The 24617-nt window shown below is 59.5% G+C and overlaps 1 protein-coding gene across 1 annotated transcript in view; it reads left to right on the forward strand.

Annotated features, from left to right (window-relative positions):
- The window catches only part of GREB1 (growth regulating estrogen receptor binding 1), an 85197-nt gene that overhangs the window by 10513 nt on the left and 50067 nt on the right, over positions 1-24617 (forward strand). The window contains exons 5-11 of the mRNA XM_058287633.1: positions 5904-6086; positions 7225-7365; positions 8865-8993; positions 16011-16124; positions 16385-16531; positions 18494-18682; positions 20939-21271. Coding sequence (XP_058143616.1) covers positions 5904-6086; positions 7225-7365; positions 8865-8993; positions 16011-16124; positions 16385-16531; positions 18494-18682; positions 20939-21271 — 1236 coding nt within the window. The remainder of the gene's footprint in view (positions 1-5903; positions 6087-7224; positions 7366-8864; positions 8994-16010; positions 16125-16384; positions 16532-18493; positions 18683-20938; positions 21272-24617) is intronic.

Genomic DNA, 24617 nt, shown 5'->3' on the forward strand with positions numbered 1-24617 from the left:
CCCTGACTTTGAGCGCGGCGCCACCTGAGCTCTGCTCCCAGCGCGTCCTGCCCTGCGGTGCAGACCCTGCGTCAGGAGGAGTCTGCACCGCAGAGTGCGTTCGCGGGCGTTTGTGGAAGAATGTTAGTTAGGAAAAGCCGCAGGTTCTTCTGCAGCTGCCGTGCGTACACGCTTAAACTTCCAGCGCAATTGCCCCCGCAGCTGAGGAGGCACGTTCGTTCCAGTGGTGTTTGTTCTGCGTTTTATGGTCTGAGGGGAGAAGAGGGAGCAGGTGGGGTGACCCACAGGTGAAAAACAAATGATCCTGCCAGGGGCAGTGGGCAGATGCCCCGGGGGACCCCGAAGCCAGGCAGGTGCCGACCCGAGGTGCGAGCACCCCGGTTATGAGGGCGACAGAGAAACAGCATCTGCCAACCTCTCTTGAGGGCTTCTCGGGGCTTGGACTTAGTGCCACAGGCTTCAAGGCGAGCACAGCCCAGGCCGTTCCCTCCACAGGTGCCCGATGCAGCCCAGCCTGGCCGGCCCCTCGAGGCCGCGCACTGTCAACCGTGCTGAGAAGCCGGCGCCCCGCGGGTGTCGGGTTGAACGGGGCCGGGACTTGTCTGAACTCTAAGACTTTTCACTGTCAAGGAATTGCAAGGGCCATGAGTCCCGGAGGTTTTGTATTCTGCAGCGTGGAGACAAGAATCTTTGTGCTCTGTCCTGTAGCCTGGTAACGGCTGTAGCTGCTCAGGCGCAGAGGAAGTGGCACGTTGGTTAATTGCTCTCCCAGAGCGTCTGAAATGGGTAACAGGAGCTGGCTCCGCTTTCTTCTTTTAAAATAACCTCATGCCTCAGCGTGCACACAACACTGTTTACTGTGTAGGTTTCCTGCAATTAACCCTGATAGCCGCACCAGGCAGGCGTCCCGCCCTCCCACCCCAGCCCTTCCGTGGCCCCAGCCCCTTTTAATGGCCTATAAAATGATAAAACGGAGGCTGTGGAATATCTTGGGGAAACAGGGGTTTTAAACCACTCCTACAACTTACAATCAAAGGAGTCTTGCTTTAGTGCTTGAATCAATGGAAAGATTTTGTCTGCAAAAGCTTAGGTTAAAATTTAGGCATGTTTCCAGTTTTTGACAGCAATTTATCTAATAAGCAGATACACAGAGAAAAAACTGTATCTATTTTTTAAACTGAACTGAATGTTCAGTTTTCTTGGGAGTCCATAGCTCTTTTTATTCAGCAGGCAAACAGTTGCCTGTAGTCCTGGGTTGAGAGCCAGCCTTGAGCTCAGCCTTGGGGCCTAAAACCAAGTAGGGGAGCGGCTGTGGCTCAAGTGGGTGAGACGTCCCGGGTTTGGTCTCCTAAAAAATCAAATAACGAGCAAAACACACAAGAAAACCAACTCAGAGGAGCCAAGATGGCTCAGTGGTTGAGCGCCAGCTTCCCACATACGAGGTCCTGGGTTCAATCCCCGACGCCAGTAACTGAAAAATCAAAACAAGACAAAAACCAAGTAGGAGGAGCCCTGCTCTCGGGGAGCTCCCTGGCGGGCCGTGGCAAGCACGGCCGAGACCTGCAAGACCACTGTGCAGCCAGAAGCCTCGTGGGGACACGCGGGCAGCAGCTCTCAGCGGTGGGGGAGGGGTTGGGGTTGGGCCCCAAGTAGTGAGTGGGCTTTTGCCACTTGAAGGAAAACAACTGCAGCCGTAAAAACACTAAAAGCAGCTAACGTTTGCTGAACACAACCACGTGCCAGAAACGGCTCTTAGTAACCCAGCAAGATGGGCATGTTACCATCCAGGGTTTAGGGTTTGAAGAAGCAGAGGCAGAGAAGGCCTTGTTCAAGGTCGCCCGGCCCTGTTCAAGGTCGCCCGGCCCTGGATCGCCTGGCCCTGTTCAAGGTCGCCCGGCCCTGTCGCCCAGTCCTGGATTTCCCGGCACTGCTGAAGGTTGCTCAGCCCTGTTCAGGGTCACCTGGCCCTGTTCAAGGTCACCCAGCCCTGGATTGCCTGGCCCTGTTCAAGGTCGCCTGGCCCTGTTCAAGGTCGCTCGGCCTGCAGGTGGCAGGACTTGAGGCAAGAGGTTGGCGTGCACCCCAGGTCCCGCCGTCCAGGAGCCCGGGCTGAGCTGAGCCGAGCTCCGGGTAAGGCTGGCATGGCCTTGGCTGCTTGGCAAGCCCCGTGAAGGGCTGCAGTGCCCAGGACAGGAGAGGCTGGCGCAGAGCTGGCCTTCTGTCTGTCCCTGCCTTGGCAGTCAACACATGGCCAGTCTTGAGGACACCCTGCCGCTCCCCCTCTGGGATTACTTTGAAGCAAATCCCGACGTGGTGCCGTTTCCTCTGTGTATGTCAGTGTGCATCTTTACAAGATGAGGACTTCTTGTTGGAAACTGTAAACCATTATCTGCCTTCTCCCTTACGCTACCAAGTGCCAGGAAGGTCCTGACTTCCCTGGACCCCCAGTTGCCTCCAGGGACACAGGGGCGGCCCGCCGGCTCTCCAGGGGCGGGTGGGAGGGACACGGCGGTCAGAGCTGCAGGGCTGCCTTCTGGCTGGGTCAAGTCCACGCCCCTGCCCAGGAGGTCTCCCTGAGCACACCGGTCGAAACGCAGGCCCACGCCAGCGACGCCGGCAGCCACGATGCGGGGAGGCCGGAGCGAGTCTGCAGGCGATGTGCGTGTGGGGGTGAGCTGGGTGCTCGTCCGCCTCACTGGCCTGTTCGGGGGCCCCGAGTGCGGGCCGTGGAGGAGGTGTCCTTGTCCAGCCCTCAGGGCCTGGCTTAGTTCCCAGCAGATACTCGTCGAGAGCCGAGCGTGCTTTTGCTCAAAACGTGCTGGTCCAACTCGAGTTTCTTCCTGGAGGATGGACGGCTCAGCTGCCTGTGTGGCGCGGCCCGGGGCCTGGTCCTCGGGGCGCTGGACCCCAGGAGGGCCCTGGACGGAGGCCGCTGGCCGAGCCCCCTAGGGCTCCGGGTCAGGAGGGGAGGGCCGGGCCTGGTGGGCTTCCAGAGCCATCCCGGAGGATGCCTGCATGGGGACCCCTTCCCAACGGAAGGGGCCGGAATAGAAGCCGCGCCTCAGGGACCCCCCACGAGCCCAAAGGAAGCCACTTGCGGTGCTTCAAAGAAGGGTCATTTCCTGTTGGCCTGGGAAGGGTCCCTTTTAGGGTCTGGGCCACTTCCCCCATGCACGGCACGGGAGCCGCCTTCTCGGCCAGCCCCGTCCCCCGCCCCACTGCGCGCCTCTCTGACACGGCTCACGCTGCTTGGAGGCGGGAACGCGGGATGGCACCGCCCAGCGGGGAGGACGCGCTGCCCGCGCCTGCGCCTCCAGGCTGCCTTTCGTGAGCGGCTGGTGTCCAGCCCTGGCACCTCGTCTGCTGTGCCCGGGGCCAGGCTCCCTCCGTGCCCCCTGTGACGTCCACGGGCATCGCGGGGTTTAAACAAGTACTGGCTTGTGGCACGCGTGCGGGATAGCGGTCGACGAGTCGACAGCTGAGAGAAGCAAAGCTGAGAAGGAACCTGCTGGAGGCACGTGCCCCATGAGCCGGGGACAGGCCCGGTCTGCCTGGCTGCGGTGAGGGGAAGGGGCTGCTGCAGCGAGGGGAAGGGGCTGCCGTGGCAGGACCCTCTTCCAACGGGCGGGGCCGCCTTGCTCAGGCTAGCGCGAGCGCGCGCGTTCGCCCGCTCAGCCCTGCTGCCTGCCTGCCGGGCGGCCGTGGGTTTCTGTGAGGGACGGATTCTTGTGGAATGTTCTCCGGGGCGGCACTGGAGGAGCCCTGGCTCTTCATGCCTGACAGGAACCTGAGGCCTGAGAGTGCAGCCGTCTTCTAGAGAAAGCCTCCTTTATCCTCTCTCCTGAAAACGTTAACTTTCCAGTAACTTCTTGGGAAGTTGGGATTACCTCACACATTTAGCTGAGGTGGTTGCGGCCACTGTCCTCTGTCTCCCGTGGCCATTCTCCCCACAGTCACATGGTTTCCTCAGTGGCCCCTGGCCATTCTCTCCAGGGCCACCTCTCAGAAGAGCAGCCAATTTTCTACCAAAAATTCTTGCTGAAGCAGGAGAACCGTTCACTGGCTCCCTCCGTCTCCCTGTACGCTTCCTCGCTGGTTCCAGACTCCACAGGGCAGCTTCTTCACTGTCTGTAGCTCTGACTCTGCTGAGGGAAGCTTCTGGAACACAACGCGGGCCCACAGCCCACGCTTCTCTGTGGAGAAAGGCCTGCCGCTGTTCAGCTCTTTCTGGAAATGACAGAAACCAGTCTTTGCGTCCTGGGCCTTGCGCTTCTCCTCTTTCATCCATCTCGCCCGCAGTCCCGTCCAGCGGTGCTCGTTTCAAGGCTCAGGTCGGGGCGAGTGAAGAGACGCGAGTGCTGGGTTATTACGTCGCAGCGATGCCGAGACCTCGCCTTGCGCGGCGTCTCCTCTTGGTGCTGAGTGTGTGCGGTGCAGTTCGTGGTCGTCTGATCGTGGTCTTTGAAGCGCGGGGCTCGCTCTGGGGTACAGCTGGACTCCCGGTGCCCGGCTCGAGGCGGACGACGCAGGGCTGCCCTGAGGGGCCTAAGCAGCCCGGGAGCTGGTGAGGAGCGTCCAGCCTGGGCGGGGAGGACTGCGGGAGCCGGCATTTGTGAGGGGCGCTGAGGCGGCACGGCCCGTTAGGAGCGGGCAGGAGCCGGGGGCTCGGAGGCCAGCGGGGCAGGGGCAGGGGTGGCGGGAGGGCCTTGGCCGAGCCTGGGCGCCCTCCTGCCCTCGGCCTGTCCCACGGCCTGGACGGCTCGGTCTCTGGCTTCAAAGCTCCCGGGGAGGTTTGCGGGCGATGTGAAGCCCCCGTGCCCACACGAAGCTCCGTGTGTCCTTCCAAACGCCGGTGAAGAGGTGCGCTTTCCGTTCCTTGGAACCGCAGGCTGGCCCTGGCCCGAGGAAGGGGGATTCTGGAAGGCTGATAGTCCTGTGCCGTTTGGTGGCCGGGCCGAGCGGTGTTTGCTTATTTCTAAGGCCTTGTGAGGAATAGTAACTTGGAGAATCTGGTAGGTGTCTGTGTGTAAATGTTTTGTTTCTCTGTGGGGATTTTCTGTCCTTTGTTAACAAAGTTACTTTTTAAAGTTTTTTCTATTTTTTAGTTTTTCCTCCTCTTTCTCCACCCTCCCCCACTGTTTTTGCTGTGTCCATTCACTGTGTGATCTTCTATGTCTGTTTCTTTTTTATCTTCTCATCATTCTCCTCTAGGATTCACCGGGATTCGATCCTGGGAACCTCTGATGTGGAGAGAGGTTCCCTGTCGCTTGTGCCGCCTCCGTTTCTGGTTCTGTTGTGTCGCGCCTTGACTCTCTGCTGTGTCTCTCTCTTGTTGTGCCACCATCTTGCTGCGTCGCTCACCGCGTGGGCACCCCTTTACCAGCAGGCCCCGGGGATCGAACCCACATCCTCCCGTACGGTAGACGGAAGTCCAGTGGCTCGAGCCACATCTGCTTCCGCCAAGTGACCTTACATAGCGGCCTGGACCGCGGGGATGCTCTCCTAAAAGTAGCGCCCACGCGGTCACGTGAGCCTCGGGTCCCAGTCGAGTGACCTCTGCAGCCCTGTCGGCCAGAGCCTGGTGGACTGGACCAGCGTCCACGTCCTTTAGCTCCCGTCCCCAGCGGGGTTTTAAACACGCCCCTAGGAAAGCTGAATTCCTCAAGCTCGCTTGGGCCCGCGGGTTTTGTGACATCTGGGCCCTTCTGTGGACGCCGTGGCCCACTGAATCCCTCAACCAGCGTACGAGGCGGGCACTCCCGCTGCGTGGTCCCGGCTGCCGCGCAGGACGTGCAGGGCGAGCCCGGCGACTCGTCCCCGCGAAGGGCGCTGCAGGTAGTCGGCCCCGCCTGGTCTGTTTCAGCCGGGTACAGCTGGAACGTTCTGCTCTGTTCCTCCGCCAGGTTTCTCTGGGAATTGTGTTGGCTGTGGAAAGAGAGGCTTCTCGTACTTCACAGAGTTTTCCAGTCACATCAATCTTAAGCTGAGCACCCAGCCCAAGAAGCAGAAGCACCTCAAGTATTACCTGGTCCGCAGTGCACAAGGGACTCTGGCTAAAGGACCTTCGATTTGCTGGAGAGGCTCAGGTGAGCTGCTCGGCGCTGGAGGAGGGCGTGGGTGTGCGGCTCTTTGCCGTGGCTCTGGGGGAGAAACCTCTAGAGCGGGCGGACGAGATTACGAGCGCCGTCTTCCACGGAGGGTGTTTAGTGTAGAGGGACAGGCTAATCGGATGGGGTGTTTCAGAGTACAGAGGCCACGCTGTATGATCTAGAAAAGAAAGCTGAACAAGAGTCTCCTGATACGACGGAGACCCTGTGCTGTGCCTCCTTGAGCACGTGTTCCGACCCTGCTCTCCGGGGGGCGATTTCGTCCCGGGGCCCTGGAGTGTGTGGCGCTGTGGGTGGTTTCCACAGGGGTGGTGTGGGCACAGGGCCACCTCCAGTGGGCAGGTGGTTTCCACAGGGGCGGTGTGGGCACAGGGCCACCTCCAGTGGGCAGAAGCCAGGGATGCTGACCCCCAGGCCCAGGCCAGCTGCACAACAGAGCACGGACGGTGCAGAAGGGCCAGCTCCACACTGGTCCAGCAGGGTCCACTGCTGCCTGCTCTTCTCTCTCGTTCTCTCCTGGCTGCGGGCAGCTTGGAGGGGAGGATGGCAGCGGTCAGCAAAGCCAAACCCGGAAGCCCCCAGGCCGCCCGGGGCCGTGTCCTTGTGAATCCGCCCTGCCCGCCCTCGTCTCCTTTGGTTGATTCCTGGGCCTTGGAGCTCTGCTCTGTCCCGCCCGGAGCAGGAGGCGGCGGCCCGTGTGCAGTGGCGCTGGCTTCCTCAGCCCTGCTCGGCCCGGCGCCTCCTCCTCCTTCCTCCAGCATCGGCTGCCCGTGAAGCGCCTACTGTGTGCTGGCCACTCGCGGGGCCCCGGCTGTGATGAGCCTTGCTGGCTGGTGGGGCCTGAGCGGGGCTGTCGGCCGAGGATGACGCGCACAGCAGGGGCGGCTGTTGGCTATTCCTTTGCTTGGGTGCTGGCCTCTAGTCTCTCCTGGGATGGAGTGACTCCCTGTCAGAGGCTCCTGTTTGCTCCCGCTGCTGGCCAATGGGGGACGCGGGCTCGGACCGTGGGCACAGCGCAGGCGCGCTCCTTCCCCGGCTCTCCTGAAGAGCGCGCTCCAGCCCTGGTGGTCTTCCTCGCCGCCGCTGCGCAGCGCTCAGGATGCTTCTTGCCCCCTAGAGCTCAGGAGCCGGCTGACCTCTGCCGCCACTTGCTCCGGCCCCCTCTTGCAGCCCCTCGACAGCTCCGGGCCTCCAGCCACCTCCGCCAGCGAGCCGGGGCCTGGGGCGAACGCGAGCGCGCCGACGGGCCCACAGGCAGGTGAGGAGGCGGGAAGCGCCAGGAGTGCCGCTGCGTGACCGCGCGGCACGCGCCCTTTCCGTGAACGGAGGGCGGGCTTTATGGGCTCCTTGACGCCACGCTCCACCTGGCGTGTGTAGCAGTTTCCAGCACACTGTGTTGTGTAATTAATCTGGAAGTTTCTTCCAATTCCTCTTCGACTCTCAGGGCTAGCCCCTGTGCGCCCCCAGTTCTGAGCACAGAGCTCGCTCTGTACGGAGGCCACGTCGGTGTCTGCTCGGACTTGCAGAGCCCTGCCCCATGCCTGCCTCCCCTGCTCTCTTCCCACAACCTGCGAGCAGGTTGTTTCCTCCCTTTACCGACTGGGAACCTCACTGATAAGTGGCATCAGGCGCCTCTGATTCCCAGGACGATGCACTGGGCACTTGGCCGCTGGGCCTGGCACGGTGGTAGCGGCGGCTGCCACTCTCGTCTGCCAAGGCACTTGGCCCGGTGTGTTGACAGCTCCTGTGCTGGGAGCAGGTGCCTGGCCATCGCGCCTCCTTCCCGTGGTTTTCCGTGGTCCTCGCTGCTGAACCTGGGACTCTGCCAGCCTGGTGACCAGGAGACCCCTGCTTTCCTGGGGGGAACAACGGGGTGCAAGTTCCTTTGCTGGCACCTTCTGGAGAGTGATTTGGGACAACTCTTTAAACTATTGAAACCTCTGCTTCCTCATCTGTAATGTCGGGGGAAAAACATTTTCTGTCTATTGCAGGATGGTGGTGAGAATTAAATAAGATGCATTCTACTGCCTTCTACTGCCAGGCACGCGCTACACACTTTATTTCCATTTACTTGTATAAGATGACGATGATAGCAAATGCTCAGAGTGCCTTCTACTGCCAGGCACGCGCTATGCACTTACTTCCATTTACTCGCATACTTTTCAAGGTGTTGCCCTGAGTTGGTGCTGTCATGAAATCCTTTTGGTGGATGAGAAAATCACGGCCCGGGGGTCTTGGTAGGACCACAAGGGGCAGGCAGCCGGCCTCAGAGCCACGCTCAGCCCTCACCCCCATGCTACCTCGCCTCTGGGGAAACGAGCTGATCTCGATGCCAGAGCGGCTTCCAGATGAACCCCCGAGCAGAACCTGTGGTCGCCCCCAAAGTGTCCCCAGGCCGGGCACGCTCAGCGCCTGGGGCCCTCTGACCTCGGTGGCTGGAGACGAGGCAGCGTCTTGGCACGATGTGGAACGGTCTGCTCTGGCAGTCGAGGCAACATAGGGCGGCAGAGCCTTGGGCGGTCCTGCCCTCTGGCCGTCCACCCGGGCTGGTCAGCGCAGGCCTGTGCACACCCGTACGTGCTTTCTCCATGGGCAGAACTCGGCCAAAATCACCGTGCCCACTGCAGGAATCAGGAGACCCAGTGGGACCGTCAGTGAAGACTCCTCTGTAAAAATGGGAGAAAACTGATTTCCTGCTTGCTCGGTTGCGGAGCCTTGCCGTGAATGAACCCTGCTCTCTCCCTTCCCTGCTCGCAGGACTGGCCTCAGATCACCCCTCGCTAACAGCGGCGAGCACGGCTGTTTCCAATGCCAGAGAGTCCCCGAAGCATGTCCAGTTGCTGAATAACAGTCTGTCGGCTCCCCCGGGGCCCTCAGCACTTGGCAGTAAGTACAGGGAGACCAGCCGGGCCTGCACCTCTCGGCCCTCGTGCTAGAGGAGACGCGGGGCCTCCTGGAGCCCGCTGCTGTGCCGGCGCATCAGCCGGGCCGCTGGGCCTCCCAAGCGGGGCCTCGGGCTGGCGGGTGCCACGGGGGAGCCGTGGCTTCTTCAGGAGGCAGGTGGGCCCATAAGCACCTCATCGTGGCCATGCGCTGGGGGCTGCAGTGCTTTGGGAAGAGCACCGGCTCTCATGTCCTGGGGCTCTCGGGCAGTACATCTGGCCAAGGGCCTCGTCTGCAGATGAGGACTCTGCTCCAGGGCTAAGGGCTCAGATGGCACCGAGCATCTGATGGACATGGAGGTGGCAGCTGCCCGAAAGGAACTCGTCTCAGCTCGTCACTGGGGGCTGCCCCGTGGGGGAGGGCTCTTCGGGGGAGCCGGGGATGAGCTGCAGCTTACAAGGCGCAGCGGCAGGGGGGCGGGGAGGACACCGGCGGGAAGCGTGGGTGAGAGCGCCAGGCGCCTTCTGTCGAGAGCAGAGGGCGCAGCTGGAGAAACTCATCAGGAAAGCGCAGTGTTGGCGAGGCCGAGGGGCCCCTGCCCAGCCCCGCCTGCCCCCGCAGGCTCCCACCACCGCCCTTGTGTCCACAGTGCAGTGGAGTGTTAGGACTAAGCCAGCGGGTCATCTAGGCCAGGCGGTTTTCAGGGAGGAAGCCGCTGTCCGAGCAGGCCTGGGGGCTTCTCCTCCATCCACCGCGCCATTAGGACCTCCCTCCGAATGCTCCCTTAGTTGAAGCTCAGGCTGCACCCCTCAGCCTGGGGCCCAACCTTGGTGGCCAGAGCACAGTGGCTGCTCGCGGGCGCCCTCTGGCCCCGTGTCGGGTTTCTCCCTCCGGGTCTTGTCCTGCGGGGATGGTGGTGGGAGCCGGCGCCCTCGTTTGCTCCAGCAGCGGGGATTGGAGGGGGGGCTCGTGCCCTGGGCTGGGCCCTCAGCAGGCCGGGGTCCTCCGGGAGCTTCCTCGCCGTGCTCCCTGGGGGCCGTGGGGGTGTGCTCTCCCCCAGGCCCGGCTGGTGGGCTCACTCTGCTGATTCTGCAGAGACTTCTGTCCCCGCTGCACAGCGGCCCCAGGCGCGCGGTGCCAGGAGGATAGTGGTGGGGACGTGAAATGCCCGCTGTATTAGTCAGCCAAAGGGTGCTGATGCAAAATACCAGGAATTGGCTGGTTTTTATGAAGGGCATTTATTTGGGGTAGGAGCCTACAGATATCAGGCCATAAAGCATAAGTTACTTCTCTCACCAAAGTCTACTTTCATATGTTGGAGCAAGATGGCTGCTGACATGTGTGAGGGTTCAGGCTTCCTGGGTTCCTCCCTTCCAGAATCTTGCTTCTCTCTGGGTTCAGGGGTCCTCTCTTCCCAGCACTTTCTTCTTTCCGGGCTCAGGGTTCCCCTCTTCCTGGGGCTGGCTTCTCTTTCCTCTGCATGCTGACTTCCTGGGGCTCCAGCTTAAGGCTTCAGCATCAAACTCCAACATCAGAAACCTTCAACTCTGTCCTTATTTTTTGAGTTTTAATTTAAAAGTTTTATTACTCGTAATGAATTATAAAACTTTGATAGTTAAATTGTACTATCATTTGAGGCATTCTTAATATTTATGTAAACTTGAAACTTTGCAAACTTGTGTTTTCTGTTCTTCAATTATGAGCAAAATTATGAAGAGGTCTAAAATATTTATAAATTAAAACCCAACTGGGTTAGAAATGAAATATAAAGAGAGCTGGGCTGTAAGAGCATGGGTGGTTTTTAGTTCATGTTTGGGGTATGAAAGCAATTTAGCTTATCTCACAAGAAACAAAAGCAGGTGCTGTAGTAAAGCTGAACCATGAAAAGCCCCGTCAATTATTTTTAGCATGCCTCTTATTTTTCTATCTTCTGGTTTCTTGTCTTCTGTTCCTGAGTCTTGAACAGGTAACCACTTGAGGGGATGTCGGCAATAGATGGGCCATGGAGGAAGTGTCAGCAAACATGAAAAAGCAAATCCAGCCATAACTGTATAGACAGTCCATCCGAACTGTTTGGCCACGTACCCATAGATAAATCCAACTATTGCGGAAAAAAAGAATAATTCCCTGAAACATCTGTTCAGCTAGCTTCTGGCCCTTGTAATCCATTTGCTTGGGCAGAGAGCCCAGCTGCTCCAGCATGACTGGCCACAGGGACGGGTGGCACAGGTCAAGAAGCGGGCTGGGGGCGAGGGCGGTTGCGTTTCAGAGAGAGTCGGGGCCGCAGTCTGGGCGTGCAGGCTGTCCGACTGGCCTGCCGTGCCGGGGAGTTCGATGGCTGTGGCCCTGGAAGCGGATGTCCCTGACGGGCTCAGCCAGTCTGTGGCCCCGCCCCGTGCCATCTTTAGCTGACGTGCGCCTTGGGAGTTGGATACAGTCCGGCGGGCTGCCGCCAGGGACTGATGGCGGCACAGCTGCGGCTGGGTTGAGGCATTGCGCGCCCGTGACGACCTCGTAGCTAGTGCCATTGGATGTCGGAAGCTGTGACCCGCAGCTTCCCAACTCCAACTCTGTCCTTTTCCGTGCCTTTTATCTGTGAGTCCTCTCCCATTATGGGGTGAGGACTCAACACCCTAATGACGTGGCCCAATCAAAGCCCTAATCATAACTTAGTCGCGCCCAGGTACAGAGCAGATTACAAACATAATCCAATACCTATTTTCGGAATTCATAACCATATCAAACTGCTACACGCCACCCTCTGAATTCCAAAAAGACATTACAATATTCAAAAAAACCTTAAATCAGCAACAATACAAGTACTAAATCATATCACAATCAATTTAAAGAAATACAGTTGGTCTTGAGGCAAAGTCTTGTCTGCTATAGACTTCTTTTTTAAAAAATTTTTTAAAGATTTGTTTTTATTTATCTCCCCTTCCCAGCGCCCACTCCAATTGTCTGCTCTCTGTGTCCATTTGCTGTGTGTTCTTCTGTGTCCGCTTGTATTCTTGTCAGTGGCACCCAGAATCTGTGTCACGTTTTATTGCGTCATCTTGCTGCATCAGCTCTCCATGTATGCAGTGCCACTCCTGGGCAGGCTGCACTTTTTCACGCTGGGTGGCTCTCCTTATGGGGCACACTCCTTGCACGTGGGGTTCCCCTATACGGGGGACACCCCTGTGTGGCAGAGCACTCTTTGTGCGCATCAGCGCTGTGCTTGGGCCAGTTTATCACACCGGTCAGGAGGCCCTGGGTTTGAACCTTGAACCTCGCATGTGGTAGGTGCACGCCCTATCCATTGGGCCAGGTCCTCTTCCCTGCTATAGACTTCTGAAACTTACAAAACAATTTATCTGTTTCTAATACACAAATGGACAAAGGATAAATATTTTCATTATAATAAGGAAAAATTGGGAGGGAAACATGGGTCACAGGTACTGTACAGTTCAGCAAAGCAGAGCATCCTCCATTCCATTTCAGTCTGAGAGTCATTCTTAACATGATGGTTTCTTCTCCTGGTGCCTTATGGGAACCCACCCTTTCCACTGCTTGCCCATTGGTCATTTTCTTGGTTCCACCATCATCAAGCATTGGGGTGTCCACCAAGCTCCAGACCCCACCCTCCAAAGTGTTGGGTGATTGCTACACTTTACTCAATCTTTGGGTTAGAGTCTTAACCCCCCTCGTACAGTGACGTGAAGACAACATTCCCCCTAACCTTTGGCATACAGGATCAACCCTCTCAGAGCAATGAGTTGACCGCCTGGCCTTCCCTAATCCATGGGGGATAAGTCCACCCATCTCAGATTTGTAGGGTGTTGACCTTCACCGCCCTAATCTTTGGGGAATGTGCTCCACCCTCTCTGTACCCTGGAGCAGCAAAACTCTCCCAGAACATCAGACAGGAACATCCACCCTCTTCACTGCTGGGGCAAACTCACCCCCTCTGTACACATGGGTGGGGTTCCTCTCTCGGCCCACGGTGATGTCCTAATTCCAGATCTCAGCTTCCATGGTTTTCCTCTTAAAGCTGTTTCTCCTTCAATCTCTCCTTTTCATGTCCCTTTTATTCCAGTCTGATAGTAGTTTTGTTTATACAGCTCTCTCAAAAACCTTGTTGGTTTGGCACACTGGAAGCAGGGGTCCAAGCCATCAGACAGTAAGACTTTCCACAAGTCCTTCCTAGATAACTGCATCTTCCATCCTGATTTACAAGTTCCAAGTTTAGTTAAGTCCTCCAGTGGGGCACTCTCATCTGGGAGCTTGATTTCCAGAGGCTTAGAATTTCTAGAATCAGTTTCTGTTTTCTTTGTGCCGGACAATTCAGTCCTCAGTAGATCTCTCTCATCTAGCAGTTTGCTATAAGCTGCAAGCAGAAGCCAAGCCGCGTTCTCCAGTTTCCTTTGGAAATTTCTTCAGCGAAATGCCCAAGCTTGCCATTTTCAAATTCTGCCTTCCATAAAACCCCAGAAGTTAATCTAGCTAAGTTCTCTGCAACTTTAAAACATGGATTGCCTTTTCTCCAGTTTCCAGTCATAGTTTCATCATTTACTTCTAAAGCATCATAAAAAGGCTCTTTAGCACCCATATTGCTTTCAATAGTCTCTTCAAAGCACTGTAGGTCTTTTCCATCAAGCATCTCACAGATCCTCCAAAAAATACCCCTTACCTATTTATAAAACCATTCCAGCATTTTGGTAATTGCAACAGTACTTTCCCACTCATCAGTACCAAATTCTGTGTTAGTCAGCCAAAGGGGTGCTAATGCAAAATACCAGAAATTGGTTGGTTTTTATAAAGGGTATTTATTTGGGGTAGGAGCCTACAGATACCAGGCCATAAAGCATAAGTTACTTCCCTCATCAAAGTCTATATTTTCACGTGTTGGGGCAAGATGGCTGCCGACGTCTGCGAGGGTTCAGGCTTCCTGGGCTCCTCTTTACCCAGGGTCTTGCTTCTTCCTGGGCTCAGCATTCTTCTTTTCCTGGGGCTTGCTTCTCTTTCCTCTGTGAGCTTACTTTCTGGGGCTCCAGCTTAAGGCTTCAGCATCAAATACCAACATCAAAAACCCTCAACTCTGTCCTTTGCCATGACTTTTCCCTCGCCCTAATGATATGGCCCAATCAAAGCCCTAATCATCACTCAGTCATGCTCAGGTACAGACCAGATTACAAACATAATCCAGTATCTATTTTTGGGATTCATAACCATATCAAACTGTTAAACCCACGGTGAGTGGCTACAAGAGAAAGAATCTCTGTGCCCAATGCCCAGGAGTACCCAGCACCAAGAGCTTCTACCAGAAGCGTTGGGCACAGGCGCCAGCAACAGCTCCAGGGACATGGCTTTGGGGTGGCATCATGGACTGAGAGTCCCCTTAGGAGCACTTCGGGTTGGTGCCCCAGAGTGAGGGAACCTCTGCTCCTTCTGGTTCTCGTGGTGAGACCCCACTCCCCCATTCTCTTTGGCATTGGACGTCATCTTTGAGAGGAGCTGGCAATTTGGGGAGCTCTTTTGGCCCTGGAGGTGGGTGTTTTGGAGAGCTGCAGGCCTGCCCTAAAGGGAGATCGTGCCAGCAGTGGCTCCACTTGCGGCTGCTCACCTGCCTAGTGTGTGTAGGAGGTGAAATGCTTTTGCGTTGCCTTTGAGAGGCTCGAAAGCAGTAATCCTGACTGCACCGCGCTGAAGCGCCCCTGGGGAGCTTGTCGGTAATGGGGTTTTCTGTCGGGCTGGAGAGGATGGTTCTCTGAGCCTCTGGCAGGCCTGCTCGGGTCAATCCTGGCCGTGCGAGCTTTGCTGGAACCTTCGAGACGAGCAGCGTGCCTGGGCACATACGTGCTGAATGCTGGGCAGGCAAACGCGTGTTCACGCTACCTGGTTGAGATGCAGAGCTCTAAACGGGGGGAACTGTCAGACCGGCCAAAACTAGATGTGGCAACTACTGCTGTTTAGAATAACCCAAACATGTGGTCCGTTGTGAGCAGCCTGTTGTCGGCACGGGCGGTGGTGCCAGCCTCTGTCCTGGAGCTTGGCATCTGCAAAGCTCCCTCGCGGTCCGGGTGGTGCTCAGCGCTGCCCTCAGCTGTGAAGCTGGGGTGGTGCCTTCGCGTGTCACTGCTGCCTGCAGAAACCTGTCTCCCTTCCAACTCCTAGAAAATATCTTGGAACTTTTCGATCCCGATGGTAATGGTGATGTGGGGAACGGTGGCTGCCATTTATTGGGCCCAGACTTGGGCTTGGTGCTCGCTCAGTGTTCTCTTCAGTCCTGATTTCAGGATCGGTTTTATTATCCCCTGTTAAAGGTGAAGGCACTAAGGCCCAGGGATGTAAAGACAGAAGCTCTTACAGCTGGACAGCTGTTTCTATGCCTAGACGTGTGTATTAGTCAGCCAAAGGGGTGCTGATGCAAAACACCAGAAATTGGTTGGTTTTTATAGAGGGTATTTATATTTGGGGTAGGAGCTCACAGATACCAGGCCAGAAAGCATAAGTTACTTCCCTCACCAGAGTCTATTTTCATGTGTTGGAGCAAGACGGCTGCCAACATCTGTGAGGGTTCAGGCTTCCTGGGTTCCTCCCTTCCAGGGTCTTGCTTCTCTCTGGATTCAGGGTTCCTCTCTTCCCAGCACTTGCTTCTTTCCGAGCTCAGGGTTCCTCTCTTCCTGGGACGTGCTTCTCTTTCCTCTGTGGGCTGACTTCCCAGGGCTCCAGCTTAAGTCTGTAGCATCTAACTCCAACATCAAGAGCCCCCAACCCCGTCCTTTGCCATGCCTTTTATCTGTGAGTCCCCACCCACCTAGGGGACTAATCATAACTGAATCATGCCCAGATCAGATTACAAGCATAATCCAATATTTCTTTTTGGAATTCATCAATTATGTCAAACTGCTACAATGTGTCTGGATACCTAGAGCACACTGCAAAGCTGTGGTTTAACGCAGGGAAGCGTTCTCTGTTTTAGGAAGTTTCACTGATGTTCGCTCTGGTGGCAGCCTAATGCACTCTGGTGTTGTCTAGGTATCTTACCAAACTCCGGGCCCCCCAAGAAGCGCCACAAAGGCTGGTCTCCCGAATCGCCGTCAGCCACAGATGGCGGCCACGCCCAGGGTGGTGGGAGCAGAGCCACGTGCGGTGAGTGAGTCAGGGCCCACGGCGCAGTGCTGGCGGGCTGGGCGGGCTGGGCGGGCTGCGCTGGCGCAGAGGGCGGTGGGCGGTGGGCCGTGGGCCTGTGTTAGACGACAGGCTCCTTCTCTGCGCGGCTCCGTGGCAAGGCAGCCGGCCTGAGCTCCTGCTCCTTGGGGATCCAACGAGGGGCGCTGCTGGGGGGCTGGGCCGGCCTGCCGGGGTGGCCCATTCGTGGCATCACACTAACGCTCTCGGCGTGCTCCTAGAAGGGGCATGCGTGTCGTCCTGTGTGCCCCAGGCCAGCCTAGCAGGACCCGCCTCGGCCACCTTCCCTGCTGCGGCCCCCGGAGAGCCAGTGTCGGTTCCCGACAACCTCCTGAGGATCTGCCGGGCGAAGCCCGTGATCTTTAAAGGCAAGTGCTGCCACGGGCGGGGGGGCGGGAGGCAGCATGCCCTGAGAGGGCCTCTGACCCCCGGGGCAGCGGTCAGCGGAGCAGAGTGGTCAGCCGGGCCCGAGCAAGCGCCCGGGCCGGCAGGCCGCAGCCTCCCCGGGAGGTTCTGAGGCTCTGTGCGCGGCCCCTCCAGCACTGTCCCGTGGCCTCAGGGCGAGCCCCCAGCCCCGGGCGAGGGGCAGCAGCACAGCCTGGCGGCCTGGGCACGGCTCCCGCTGCAGCCTCCACTCGGCCTCTGGCTGCCCTTAGCGCTGGATCCACAGCGGGCAGGGCTGGAGGCGCAGGGGCGCAGTGCGCAGGGACGCACTCTGAGGGCCGGGCACCACGGAGGGGACCCGCCTGAGGGCCGGGGGCTGGGGGCGGGGGAGGCGGAGAGGCAGCTGCTGGCCAGACGGGAGGAGCTGGGTGCTGGGCTCTCCAAGAGGCCAGTCCCCAAGCGGGCGGGACCCGGCACAGGGGCAGGGCTGGTGTGAGGGGCGGCGGGCTGGGCGGGCCGTGCACACCCGCTCCCACACACCCACACTTTACCACCCCCCACCCCCCAGCACACCCACTCACCCTCACAGTCACACCCACCTTTGCACCCTCCCACCCATACTCACACCCGCGTTCACACGGCCATCGCTGGCCTGGGTGGGCCCCGAGAACCTGGTTCTAGGAAGGCAGTGAGAGGACAGGACGCTGGGTGGGGGCACGGGGGGGCAGGGTGCCGGCGGCAGGTGGGCGCAGGCGCGGGCAGGAGCGGACAGGAGGCGCTGGGTCCCCACACCTGCTCGGAGCGGGGCAGTGGGCAGCCGAGGCTTCGCTGAAGATCTGGGCTCAGAGCCGCTCCTCTCTGCAGCCCGGCGCCCTCTGCTCCCACCCCCCCATTTAGCCCGGTCCCTGGAGGGTGCTCACGACCCCTGGCTGGAGCCAACCCCTGAGCGCCCGGCTCAGCCAGGGCTCCTCCCCGGAAGCCCTTGGCTGCCTTTCGCTGGCCGGCACGGCCGCCTGGCAGTACAGTGACGGCCACGCCCTTCTCCCCTGCCCCCCAGCGGTGCCTCGTGTGAGCCGGGGCGGCGCTCCCCGTTCTGGTCCCCACACCTGCAGAGCCACGGTGACCCCCGAGCTGCTTAGGGGTGTGGGTTCCCGGGCCGCCCAGAGCGGGAGCCGGCCACACGCCCACACCAGGGGCCGCAGACCAGCAGGGGAGCCTTCAGCCGCCGTGGGCCGCTGCGCGCACGTTTGGAAGTATGTCCTTGACCGCAGCTGGCCTGGCCTCCTGACTTAGTGCAGGGCCTGGGGGGGCCTGCGGGTGTGTTTAGGGGCACGCGGGCCGCCTCGTGTCCCAGGTGCTACATGTGCATTAGACACGTTCGGTGCTCTCAGCAGCCCCGTGCGGCTTTGAGACTGCGGCTGAGAGGAGCTCGGCCTCCTGCTTGGTGCTGCGTGGCTGGAGAACGGGAGCGGCCCGGCCCTGTGCCCCAGGAGCGCGTCTTCTCACTCTGAGTTTGCTAAAGCTTTGCCGAGAGCTTGCAGTTTTCTGGCGTCTACACGGCGATTTATTTTCCTAACTCAGCTCGTTAGAGGTCTGTTGGGTTCAGGACAGGACAAAACATGGACCCCGCTGCTGGGAGAGGGGCGGCCAGTGCTGGCAAGGACCTGGAAGGTGCCACGGCGCTCCCCGTCAGCGCCGGGATTGTAATGCCCACAGCGGCGTTGTCCTTCAGCAGGTCACTCCCCGGAGGGTGTTGGCTTCCTGCCTGCGGAGGTGGCGCCAAGTGAGCCAGCGAGGGCTCCGCTGCGTCCCTGCTGCTCCGGGGTGGCGGGAGGCCGCGCGGCGGGGGGGCTGGGAAGCAGGACTGGCCGTCGCGGCTGAAAGGGCCCTGCCTCGGCCTGGCCTCGCGCAAGGCCTGCGCCAGCGGCCGCCGACCTCCTTCCCAGGCCACGGGAACTTCCCCTACCTCTGCGGGAACCTGAGCGACGTGGTCGTGAGCCCCCTCCTGCACGCCTGCTACCAGAACTCGCAGCCCGTCTCCAGGGCGCACGAGCAGAGCGGGCTGCCCTCCGCCCTGCCCCTCTCCGAGGAGACGCAGCTGCTCCTGACCGTCTACTACCTCGTCCAGCTGGGTGAGTCCAGGGGCCGGGAGGAGCGCGGCAGGTGGTGCGGGCCGCGCGCGCTGGGCAGAGCCGTGGACCCATGCTGGCTGCTCGTGGGCCCGCTTTGAGGTCACCAGGAAGCTACCGTGGTGGTCACCTGAGGGCTGACAAGGCTCAAAGCAGGTCGGATGTCCAGAGGATACTTCTAGAACATTCTACCTACTAGTCTAAGCACCAAAACGGGTCAGGCAATAAAACAAGGGCCCTGCCCTCAGGGAGATCATAAGCCAGTGGAGGTGGACACAGTAAACAGACAGGAAAGCAGGGGAAAGTGGGCTGTGTGGGGTGGTTCAGGGTCGTCAGGGAAGGTCTCTAGGAGGTGACACCTGCGTGGGGAGGGGGAGCCTGTGAGGACCCAGGAAGGGCAGTGGGTAAGGGCCACGAAGGAGGAGGACAAGGAGGGGCTGGGGGGGGGCAGGGAGGGGCTGGGGTTGGGGGACGGGGAGGGGCTGGGGTGGGGGAGGACCCTTGGAATATCCCAGCAGGGCCGTTTTGAGGCCCTGGCTGCTGGGTGACTGAGCTTGCAGGGCTGCAGGGCTGCTGCCAGCAGGGCCGTGGGTGGCTCCTGGCCCCGTGGAGGGCTCGGGATGTGGCCCGAGGGTGCTACTGCAGGGGTGCCTGTGGGGCGGTGAGGAAGAGGAGCCGAGGCTCTGGCCTGAGCAGCCAGCTGGACGGCAGAGCCCGGGGCGAGCCAGCGTTCTGCCTTGGTTCCCAGCTGGGGCCACGTGGGGTCATCCGTGCACCTGGAGCCCCGGGGAGAGGCCGAGGCGCTCCCGTGAGCCCGGAGCACGGGTGTGGGGGGAGGTGGCACGGCGGTGAGGCCAGGTGCGGTCACCTGGCTCGGAGCCCTGGGGACACGTCCACACTCGGAGATCAGGAGCGCCGAGCGGGGCAGCGGGCATGCAGGGTGCGGGAGCCGGGGCCCCTCCGAGCCCCTCGTGCTGCCCGGCTCGCCCTGGCGTCCACCCCCAGTCCGTTAGCGAGTCCCCGGATCCCCCTCCATACTCTCTCCCCCCTGTTGCCCGTTCTCCACGTCTGTTAAAACGTGGGCCTGGCCACGTGAGAACTGCGGCTCCTGCCCCTGCCCCCTCCTTCCAGCGTGGCCGCGCCCGCTCGGCGCTCCTGATCTCCGAGCTCCTGATTCTGTGCTTGCTGCTCCTCCGTTTGCCGGACACTCGTCCCTGGCCACCTGTCACCTACCCAGGCCTCCTCCTGGGACTGTTCCTGCCTGGAAACCAATTTCATCCCGTGTTTGTTGTTCTCGTCGGATGTAAGCGCCACGGGACCAGGGGATGGGGCCAGCCTTGCTCCCTCCACGCGTGTCTGACGGCGTCTGAGCAGGGTAGACAGTCGTGTTGAACTCACGGGTAAATGCTGGCCCAGAAGCCGGCGAGAAAACTGCGGGAGAGGGAGTGGTCAGCGGTCAGCGTGGCTGAGAGGCTGAGTGGGGGGGACTACTGAGCCTCAGAAGTGATGGCGGCGTTGGTGAGCGGCGCGGCATGCCGCCGAGAGCGACGTGCGGGCCTTGCCGGCCGTGGTTCTGGGAGGAGCCGTGGGCCCTGCCACCACCCGGCAGGCAGGACGCTGCACCCTTCCTCTACAGACAGGGCCCTGGACGGTCCAGCACCTCAGGCCGCACTGCCAGGCAGGGGAGGGGGTGAGCCTGTGTGTGAGTCTGAGCCTGATGCGCGCCCACTTACGAACCGTGGACGTGTGGACACTCAGTCTCAGGTACTGGCAGATAGATCCGTCGCGTTGTGCTTTTATCAGTTGAAATGAACCATCACGGCCCAGGTGGTAGTAATCGGAAAGCTGGCATGGCCCCGCACCCTTCACATGCCAAAACCGGCATGCTGTACCCTCAGGGAGCCATCCTGGTCCTCCGTAAGCCGGCTCTGCGCCCTGGGCTAAGGGCAGAGCGCTGCTCAGGAAGGCGGCGCCGTACCAGTGTTTGTAAAGCTTCCGGAGGCTGCAGGAAGGGCCCGTGGAGACAGCACCCAGGAAGTGGAGGTGCCTCCCAGGACGGGACCAAAGCTGAGGTCGCAGGTGCTCGCGGCGGCGCAGGACTTAGTGCAGCCGTGCTTCTGCCAGGAGAGAGCAGGGCTGGTCTCGCGCTGACCTGCCGTCGCGCTGCGGGCGTCGGGGGTGTAGGACGCGCCTTCGGGTACGCTGCCGCCCTCCTCCGGCGCGAGCCGCTGCTGAGCCCCTGCCACGTGTCGTTCCAGCGGCCCGACCAGGTGCCCCAGATGGAGGACCTGGAGCGGATCTTCGTGCGCTCCTGGCACGAGTCGCACCTGACCGAGACACGGCAGTATCAGCCCGCGCTGCCGCCCTTGGTGCCCGTGCCGCCCGTGACCTCTGCGCAGCTCCCGTGGCTGGCCGGCCTGGCTGCCAGCTCCTGCGACGACAGCGTGCGCATCATTGAGTGCGCCCACTCGCTGGCCGAGGGCCTGTCCCAGATGTTCCGGCTGCTCGTCGAGGGCCAGCTGGCCCAGACCAACTACGTGGTCATCATCTGCGCCTGCAGGAGCGCGGCCCTCGACTCGTGCATCGCGGTCACAGGTGAGTGTCGCGCCTCTCGCCGCCGCGGCTGCGCGCGCTTCTGCGTGCGCCGGCCTGAGTCTGAGGGCAGCCCACTTCAGCGTGGAGCCTGGGGTCTGGTGCCAGCCGTCCAGCCCGTGCTCAGTACTCGAGAGGCCGTTCCTCCTGCAAGTGCGAAGCCAGCGCTCCCGTTTCTCCCATGGGGAGACCGGGGTCCCATTTGGAGCCTAACGAGACCTGGTTGGAGACCCGGCTCACCGTGCGCCCGGTGCTCTGCAAGCCGGAGTTCGGCAGTGACCCCATCGGGACGGGAGGTGCCGAGGGGACTGGCTCGTTACTTACGAGGCCTGTAACGGGGAGGAAGGACCGTCACACGTCACCAGGTCCCGCTCTCCCAGCTCTCACGTTCTCCTGGGGGGCAGAGTAGCATATCTGGTGGCAAGCGCCTCGAGGAAGCGGAGCTCAGGGTGGGGGGACGGGAATTTCAGCAAGGGGTGCTGCTCTCTCAGGGCCAGGGGGCACCCCCAACGAGGCGGGGGCCCGAGGCACGGGCACGCGGGGCTCCTGGGCCACGCAGGCGCGAGCCCTCGCGTGTCGGAGGCTGCAGCGGAGGCGGGGCTGTGCGGGCCCTCGAGGGACGGGCGAGGGACGCCCTCGGAGGCACACGCAGAGCCTTGCTGGAGGATCGCCCTGTTCGTGTGCGGCACGCGGAGAGGACCCGAGCTCGGAGGCCGCGGACGAGCCCGGCGTGGTGCTGGTGGGGACTGGGGCGGGTGCGGAGCCACGGAGGCGGCCGGTCCTGGGTATGCTGGGAAGTCACGGCCGCCAGCCGTGGACCGTGGAGTGTGAGGGAGAAGAGGAGAGGGCTGGGGTGTCTGTAGTGTGAAGAGCACCGGGGGACGCGGTGTTTAATTCTTATTTTTAGTTACTTGTGTGGGATGGCGGTGGACGTCCTGGTGGAAGCAAGAGCTCCATTCGAGGGCTTGGCCTAACTTCTAGACATCCCTGTGACAATAGGAGGAGGCAACTGGGTATAAAATCTGAAGTTTAGGGCAGAGGTTGGGTCTAAAGAACTTGGGAGCAATCAGCATTTGTGGGTTTTTAGAGCAGCAGTGGTGCCGTCTCCCAGCCTCTAAGTTTAGAGAGAGGAGACCGAGGACAAATCTGACATATTCTGACTTTGCTTTAGGAAGAGGCGGGAAAGCAGTGAGGAGAAGTAGATGGTACTCGGGCGGCTGAAGGGAGGATGCGGTTGGAGACGGGGTGACCCGCGGGCTGGACGCTCTGTCAGATTAACTGAGCTGAGCACGGAAAACTGGCTCCGTGGCCGTCAGGACTGTCGTGAGCTGATGCAGTCCGGGGTGGGGTGGGGATGCAGCTTGAGGGACTCGAGAGAACGAGCGAGGGCAGTGGTTTTTAGGAGGCTGGAGAAACGAGATAATAATTGGAGGGGGAAAGGGATCAGGGATTTTTGGTTTGTTTTTTTAAGTTTGGGGGGTACAAAGTTGGCAATGATGCAATAGAGAGCAATAGCCGCTACAGGAGGGGAGGGCTAGGCTGGGTGGCAGCCCACAGGTGGAGGCTGGCTTAGCCTGGCACACAGGTGTTCATCCGTGTGACAGCCCACATGGGGCTGGCTTAGCCTGGCACGCAGGCGTCCTCCGTGTCAATCGCAGAGTGGCAGTGTCTGAGCCCAGACCCAGCTGGGCGCGTCGTCTGCTGGGGCGGGAGATGGAACTTCTGTCCTGGCTGTGCCTTTGCCGCTGGTGAATGAAGCAGCAACGTCATTCAGGGGTGAGCAAGGCAGGCAAGGTGCTGGAGGCTTGAGGAGCAGAGAGGAGTGTGGAGTGATTACCTGCAAGAGTGGGAGTCAGTTGGCCGTCGTTAGTCGGCCTCAGAGTTGATGAGCTCGGGGGTGTGGGTTTGTGGGAGATGAGTCGGCGTTGTTGGGGTGTTTCCAGCCACCTCTGGAGCTGGGGTCAGGCGCTGAGTGCAGAGCAGGGTTGGAGCTTGGCAGTGAGAGCAGTTGCCAGCAGGATGCTGGGTTGACAATCGATGGGCCTAGAATCTTAGTCGAGAGGTGGGCAGTGCAGACAGGGAAAGAGTGAAGGCAAGGAAAGGTCCAGAAGCTTCTGCAGATTGAGAGGGGCAGAGTCCTTCGTAGAGCGGGGTCAGAGGTGGCTGGAGAGGGTTTCCATCGTGGCAAAGGGGCGGTGGTTGGCAGAGGGAGCGGACACGCTTCCTGGAAGAGGCTGTGTGCGTTGAGCGGCTTTTACGTGCCAGGATCCTCGGTCACACTGGCTCGTCATCCTGCACATCGGCCTCACCAATCTGTCCTTTCAGAGCAATGTGATGCCTAATTCCCAGCTTTCCCTGAGTTAGAGAGAAACGACATGCAGTGTTGCTCCATCTTGAAGAGGAGTGGGGTTGTGCTGTGTGCTCCAGCAGGGAGCAGCCTGCAGCCTTGGAGACTGCTGCGTGCAGTGAGCAGGGCACGCATGTGCAGAGAGGAGCACCCAGGTCCCCGGGGGCCAGTGGGGGCAGGAGTGGGTGCAGAGCTTGTTTGGGGGGTGGAGGCACCTGTAATTAGCACCGTTGAATTATACATTCCGAAAGGGATAAAAAGGGCAGTTCAGGCTGTGTTTAAGGTACCACACTTATCCATAGAGCTTACAACCCAAAGGGTGAACCCTGACGTAAACAGTGGGCTAAAACTTGTAGCCTAATTGTAATAGTATTGCTTCATGAATTATAACAGAGTAACCACACCTAATAAATGCTAGCAGGGAAAACAGGGGGGGCACACAGGACCCTACTTTCTGCAGGATGTTTCCTTAAACCTACCTATCATCTAATAACAAAGAAAAGAAAATGAGGAAGTGCTTAAGTCCAGCGTTTTCTTGATTATATAGTCATGGATAAAAGCAAATTTCTCAACTGGTACAGGACTGTTAGCCAAGATTTTAAAACATTTATCCTAACATTTAAGTTTAGTGTAGGGCCTGTATAAATTTCAGAGATGTTTTGGTTAGCCCGTAAACTCATGTTTTTTTACATGTTTTAAAAAAAGACACCACAGGTGCTGCATATCTTAAACCTGAAATTTCTGAATCTGTTTGGTTACTTGAAAAGTGCACATTGTTACCAGGCAGCATCCAGTTGCCTCTTAGTGTCCTCGATTCTGATCTGCTCCGCTCTTTAATAATCCGTTGCCTTGATCTGAGTCGCACATTGGGTGACAGGAGCATCTTGCTAAGCATTCGACAAGCATGACCTGATTTCATCCCGTGCAGGTCTGTGCTCCAGCGAGGACCTGGGCTCGGGTTAAGAGGCCCGTCCAGAGCTCCTGGCCAGTGGGGACAGGCCC

This window comes from Dasypus novemcinctus, chromosome 25 (genome assembly GCF_030445035.2).
Source record: "Dasypus novemcinctus isolate mDasNov1 chromosome 25, mDasNov1.1.hap2, whole genome shotgun sequence".
NCBI lineage: Eukaryota > Metazoa > Chordata > Mammalia > Cingulata > Dasypodidae > Dasypus > Dasypus novemcinctus.